General features: G+C 43.7%; 1 protein-coding gene across 4 annotated transcripts in view; it reads right to left on the reverse strand.

Annotated features, from left to right (window-relative positions):
* Positions 1-7,278, reverse strand: part of LOC132869735 (xylosyl- and glucuronyltransferase LARGE1) — a 284,001-nt gene that overhangs the window by 164,431 nt on the left and 112,292 nt on the right. For all 4 annotated transcript variants that reach the window (XM_060903111.1, XM_060903110.1, XM_060903109.1 and 1 more), the window contains exon 3: positions 450-742. In XM_060903111.1, coding sequence (XP_060759094.1) covers positions 450-742 — 293 coding nt within the window. The remainder of the gene's footprint in view (positions 1-449; positions 743-7,278) is intronic.

Genomic DNA, 7,278 nt, shown 5'->3' on the forward strand with positions numbered 1-7,278 from the left:
CTCCTAACTGCAGCATGCACCAAATCCTCCAGTAATGCAGCTCAGCCACTGCGGCGTCAGCAACCATAGAGACACACGAGTTTCTATAAGGCGCCATTTCTTATGCCCTAACTGAATGTCGAGTCTTATTCGTTTTGGTGCGAGTTGTGCCATGACAGATGATTGCTACGGATGTTCTGGTCTGGTCTACTGGACACTGAACTAAGTGCAATGTGCCTCTTTAAATAAAAAGACTTAATGTACAGTAAAGTATTAATGAATACTGTTTCATAATTATCAATTAGTTGATCAATATGAAAAAGTTAACCATTAGTCAAGTTATTCCTAAATTTCTGGCCAACTCTGGATATCTTAACTGAATCGCTTGAACAGAGTTATGCAACAGAGTTATTATTCAAAAGTCTTCTTGATGCGTGAAGAATAGGATTATTTTTCACTCTCGTTCCTACCTCACATTTATCTACAGCAGGTTGCTGGACACAGCTGGAGCCGTTGACTTTCGAGAGAGCTTTCCGAGTTTCAATATCACCGGTGCCCTCCTCAGTAGAGTGAAGCTGGGACTGGTTGCCATGGTGTCTGCTGCCATGGTGAGGGGAATGCTGGTTGCCGTGGGTAGGACTCCTGGGCAGCTGGCTAATCTCTTTTCTGAGCGCCCGGTTTTCCTCCTCGACCTCTCGAACCCGTAGCTCCAGGGCCAGCGTGGAGGACTGAGGCTCCAGTGGGGACAGAGGCAGTGGTTTCACTGAGGATGAGAAGACAGAGTCAGACTCAAGCTACGGTACATTCCACATCTGTAAAAGCTACAGAGACCCAGTCATTCCATGTGGGAATTGGATTTGCAAGCAATGGGTGTTGCCAAATAAACTAAAAAATATTAACTAGAACGATTTCCGCAGAGGTGTTACTATATAGGTCTAACATATATTTCTGTTGAGACGTGTGAAGCCAAAAGCTTCATTTCTAATCATTAACAGCAAAAATATAAATAAAATCGATTTGAAACAGGACTTAACACAGATACATGTATTCATATCGCAGCACTGCTGAATTCTCGAAGCTGACTGGCCCAAAGGTGTTCGTTAATTTTCTATAACAGTGGCTTTGACAATAGTGGCAGCTGCAAGTCAAATCACAGGTTTGTATTAAAAGGGGAACTGAAATCATTTTTAAACTTGCTTTATTTCTTAATTAACGTGTTATTCAGTTACGTTTTCGGTTTTAGTAACCTTACATTGTGACTCGTATTGACAACTAATCGCTATTAAATATTGTACTTATCGGCCTATTCGGTTTTTAGCCGTGTTGAATTTAGTTCGTTTGGTCCACGGCAGGCGTCGCTTATCCGCGCGATCTTCACGAGACTTGTGCGAGACTTCGAAACGTGAAGTGTCAGCCAGGTGTCAGTGCCGTCATTTTGAAAACTGTTTTCCAAATGAAATATTGCACAAAAACGAGATTAAATGACGATTACTGCCTACTTTTTTCAAACTTTCCTGATCGCTATCAAAACAAACAAAACTTCCAGCTTGATTACGTCAGCATTCGAAAGAGGGCGCGCGCGTCTTTTGACAACATGGGCAGATGTTGGTCACTTTGATTTCCGCTGTACGTTTTACTTCCGTCCTACGATGTCTCGCACAGGTCTCAACGAATCTCGTTTACGGCCATTGCTTTGACATATGGACTGATATATTACAAAGCATATTTCAAACACTCATAACTTGCTATAGGGAGGGAAAGTGAAACACAGCGATCCTAGTGGTAGCGTTCCTAAGCCGAGAGCCATACTACTGAAAATCCCATAGACCCAATTTTAAAAAAAAATCCTATGAAGTTATGACGTGGAACTTGTACACCCCCAAAAAATATGTTGTACATGTTGGGATTGTCTACTAACTGTGAAAGTATCAGGTGAAATTTTGCTGTCTTTTAAAAGATCGAAATTGCGCCTAACCTGTCAGAAACGGACTACAACCAAACTGTCTAGTCAGAGTCGCTCATATTACATCAGCAGTAGGCTTAGCTATCCCACGACCGGGAAGATCTGTGTATTTTGATCATGCTATGTTTTGCGCCAGGCGGCACGGTGGTGTAGTGGTTAGCGCTGTCGCCTCACAGCAAGAAGGTCCTGGGTTCGAGCCCCGGGGCCGGCGAGGGCCTTTCTGTGTGGAGTTTGCATGTTCTCCCCGTGTCCGCGTGGGTTTCCTCCGGGTGCTCCGGTTTCCCCCACAGTCCAAAGACATGCAGGTTAGGTTAACTGGTGACTCTAAATTGACCGTAGGTGTGAATGTGAGTGTGAATGGTTGTCTGTGTCTATGTGTCAGCCCTGTGATGACCTGGCGACTTGTCCAGGGTGTACCCTGCCTTTCGCCCGTAGTCAGCTGGGATAGGCTCCAGCTTGCCTGCGACCCTGTAGAAGGATAAAGCGGCTAGAGATAATGAGATGAGATGTTTTGCGCCAGACTGCAACCACCGGCAGTTGACTACAAGCCCTGATCTGTAATGGTTATCCCCACAAGCATGGGCGTAAAAATGCGTATGGACGGTATGGACGCGTCCATACCAATATTCAGCTGAGTTTAAAATGTCCATACCATTTTTGAATGGAGAAGCTGCGATGCGGGAAACACTGAATAAAAACACCAAACGCGGTATCCAGCTGATTTTCAGTTGTGAACAGACCTCTCAAAGACGGCTGACTATTGGTGGGGACAGCAGGTAAAAAAGCTTTATGAAGTTTTGATTGGCCCACCTCCCGTTGCCTTGACATTGCTATGGTTTTTGATTGGCCCACCTCCCGTTGCCTTGACATTGCTATGGTTTTTGATTGACCCACCTCCCGTTGCCTTGACGTTGCTATGGTTTTTTGTTGTCATTGGCTGTAAGCAGTAGCAAGCGGTAAAATCAGCATCCAGCTCGCTGCTACAGCAAAACAGCACACAGGCAGTGATGTCGGGCAATAAAAGAAAACGTAAGGAGGACATAAGACATTATTTTACCCAGTCAACGGTAAGCTATTCAAAACAAAATAGCCTTGTTAGAGAACCTCTTCAGACAGTGACGTTTTCTTCTGCCAAGTGCTCGACTCCAATTGTTTAGCTTCTGCCTCAGAAGGCAAAAACACCTTAACATCTAGCAGTTGTATACACCGTCTCTCTCTCTCTCTCTCTCACACACACACACAAATGCTTGTAGGTACTGCTAAATGTTTACTTATATTTACTGTAACAGCAAGGAGTTTCTGTTTGCAATCTCTCTCTCTCTCTCTCACACATACACACACACACACACTAATAAATGCTTGTAGGTAATGCTAAATGTTTACTTATATTTACTTTTTTCTTGCTCATTGTTTGCATGTATATGCATATGTATATAACCTCTGCAATAAAATGTGAAAATGCAAAAATGTGAAACAATTGTCACTTAACCCTTTCAACTTAATGAATAAACATTTTTGCAAAATGCACTACAACTACCAAAACCCATACCTACATTACTTCCAGATTCTGAAATTGCAGTAACTCAAAAGGAAGCACATGATGTTTCAAATGTGTGAAAATAGTAAAAGTTGTGTGAAAATGAAGCAGCAGCACATAATTTTGATTGATTGTGTTGTTGTATTTTGGGTAGGTCATCCACTACAGCGAAATTCACAGCAACTTCAATGTCCACTTTCTCTGTGTGATAATGTATTGCCCGTATACATGCAGATGTTAGCCTAAGACTAAGTGTACCTGGTGCTAAAAATCAAAATAACACAAAGGAATGGACAACCAATCATTTGTACAGTGTAGGCCACATTTCGTGCGACAACCATGGCGCACTTGGCCAAATTATGTCCCCACCAATATCAACACCGTTTTTACGCCCTTGCCCACAAGGGATGCATTTCTTATTGGTACAGAAATACTCCGCCAACCACGCTATACAAATCGGCATGTTGATGTAGGCTACTCACCGGCCGCTACCTGCTACAGATTTGGAAAGGCGCTAGACTTGCGGTGACGTCACATACAGTACGTGACATCGGGTCCGTGTAGTCTTTGATCAGCTTATTAAAAAACATTCAAAACAATTCAAATCGGTGGAAAAAATAAAGGTATGATCACCAGGATCGATAGAGCTGCCCGACATGCACAACATATGGAAGCCACTGTCTTAACTTTGAAGTATAACCCAAGATGTAATTTTTTGAAAAGATATTCCCATTCATTTTGCCATAGAGGTTGGAACGCATCCAGTAGGGGGCGATGAGATTACTTTCCCTCCCTATAGCAGTGACACAATAGCTGTCAGAAATGCATTCCGATATTTAATAAAATGAGAGAAATAGAATTTTGATAAAAAAAATGTGCCTTCAGTTCTCCTTTAATGCACTTTGGGGCAGCGAGGGTGTGGTCGAGTGTCAGCTGTGAACGAGCAGGTAACGTGTGACGAGTTACACCTGTGTCTAATTACTGGCTGTCTACTAATATGCGTCTCTGTGCGTCTTTCAGATCGCCAATAATGAGCGAGAGAGAGCAAGAAAGAGAGAGAGAGATATGAGTTCCCCAACATGTCTGGCGTGTTTTAGTGTGTGTTAGTCATTACTGAAAAGTGAAAAGAAAAAAGAAAAACGCACCTTGAATTGCAGCGCCTGTCTCCCTGTTCCTCATTGCCCCAACATAAAGATCTACTACACACTTGTTCTGTAAAAAAATTTATTTCTATAATAATAATAACTCATGTTATTATAGTGGGCATGTGCCATCCTTGACCACCATGCAATGGTGTAGTAAGGCATCTCCTTCCCTCCACTAGCCTGGGGTGATGCCTTGAGCAAGCACTAGCAACCCCTTGCTCCCCCTGGTCAGGGTTATGACTGAAGACTCGGCAGACGGTGCGCAAGAGACCACCACCACTTGGTGGTTCAACAGGTAGGAAGGCGGACCCAGCAAAGCATTTATGGAGCATGATCAGGGCGCAGTGCAACACCTACAACACGGTTGGCCATCCACTGCATCTCGACCTAGCCCCAGCCATCTTGATTCTGTCTTGCTCCTGGACCCAGTTACATTAGGACAAGAGAGCGAGGCTGATGGCTGCACAACTCTCTCTCACGCTAATCCAAGCCACGCACAAGTCCTGACTTCAAATTCAATTAAAGCTCACCAGTGGTGCACGTGCGGCGGAGATGGGGCGCATCGCCGAGGCCCGGAGGAGACAGGCTGCGTAGAAGGCTTGAACTATTACCACCCACCCATGTGTACCCAACATGTGGGCGTACCTTCAAAGCCCAGGTTGGCCTAATCAGTCACCTCTGGATCCACAACCGCCACCCACCAAATTGACATCATGGCCATCTTCGATCCCGAAGAACGAACATCATCAATAACTACTCATTCACTGGCACAGCGGATGCTCCACATATTCCAAGACTAATAATAAACAGATTTGATTTGAAAACGTTGATATGATGAACGTTTCTGCAAGTAGACATTTACGGAAGGTGTCTCAAACGTCAGCGCTTTGTAACAGTAAGTTTTCTGCCACGTGAAAGTCTTCAGGATGGAGGAGTTTGCGTTTTGTGGTTTCTCTGCTATATAAGCAGCTGCTTTTTTTTTTTTAGGGAACAACTGTTTATAGCTGTTCTAACACAAGTGATAACAAGAACCAACTTCTCTCACAGACATTCCACAACATTACAACTATTTATAAAAAAAGAGTAATCTCATTTCATTATCTCTAGCCGCTTTATCCTGTTCTACAGGGTCGCAGGCAAGCTGGAGCCTATCCCAGCTGACTACGGGCGAAAGGCGGGGTACACCCTGGACAAGTCGCCAGGTCACCACAGGGCTGACACATAGACACAGACAACCATTCACACTCACATTCACACCTACGGTCAATTTAGAGTCACCACTTAACCTAACCTGCATGTCTTTGGACTGTGGGGGAAACCGGAGCACCCGGAGGAAACCCACGCAGACACGGGGAGAACATGCAAACTCCACAGAAAGGCCCTCGCCGGCCACGGGGCTCGAACCCGGACCTTCTTGCTGTGAGGCGACAGCGCTAACCACTACACCACCGTGCCGCCCAAAAAGAGTAATATAATATTAAATTAAAATTCATAATTTTGGCAAACTGCTGTGGTATAAAAGGAATAAAACACTTCGGGATGTGCTGCTGTAATAAAACTGGCCGCATTCCACCTCCCCATTGTTGATCATTTTTCTCCAACAGCATGATATGTAATGTTTTATTGCTTACAAATTACACAGCATGCTTTACTGTAACACCAGTAGCATCTGCTTCACACCCACGACAGACTAACTGGACGCGACATTAGTGATGTGTCACCTTAATGAGGGGCCTTTGCTAATTCACAGTCGTATACTGATGATTCAGAAACACGGCTAACAGAGTAACACCAATTAAAAGGTTGGTCTGAGAAGAAACTCTTCAAACTTTTCAGAGTGCAACATGGCTCACAGGGGATTTCTAATTAGCAGTCAGGACAGCGTGGTGATGTACAGCACGACTTGAGCAACACAAATGTCAATTTTCTGGCTACTGACGAGACAAACAATACTGACCACAGAACTAAACTGAGGGAGAGCCAAGTTATTTTGTGCAATCATGGAAATACATTTGGCAGACAGCTCTCATCTCCCACTGTCTGAGCTGCGATGGTTGAAGCACTAGTATACGGTAACTCATTCACACCATGCAGGGTGCCATAATTATTAGCTGAGTTGAACTGGATTTTGTAAAGCAAGAAAACAACCTTTTTCTCAGCGTTCTTGCTTTCCACTTTGTAAAATAGCAGGATATAAAACAAATCGAGCCTATCAGTAGGACAATGCTGTTTGTTGCTAGCCATGTAAAGCAGGATATCTATATTTATTCTATTCACATTCACTGGATATGAGCAATCGCATGCTCTGACTGGCTACTCTACTACTAGGATATCAGTTCATATACCATAAGTAGAGAAAAACAAAATGGCGGCTTTATCATCAGGTATTGAAAAGAAACCGAAATAGTGAAAAGAATATAAGTCCTGTGAAAAGAAAGTAGTGAAAAGAATACAAGTCCTCTAATCCTGTCCAACTTTCTCACTTCCAATGAAAATCTCAGCATCTTCAGCTCTGCTTTTTTTTTTTAATCCCCCCAGCGTATAATGCGGGGGAATATAGCTATCGCTCTGTCCGTCTGTCGACATTTTAGTTTCTGGAGCAACTATAAGGAATTTTTTCATGAAACCTGACAGTTACGTGACTAGAGGAGTTG

This window comes from Neoarius graeffei, chromosome 21 (genome assembly GCF_027579695.1).
Source record: "Neoarius graeffei isolate fNeoGra1 chromosome 21, fNeoGra1.pri, whole genome shotgun sequence".
Lineage (NCBI taxonomy): Eukaryota > Metazoa > Chordata > Actinopteri > Siluriformes > Ariidae > Neoarius > Neoarius graeffei.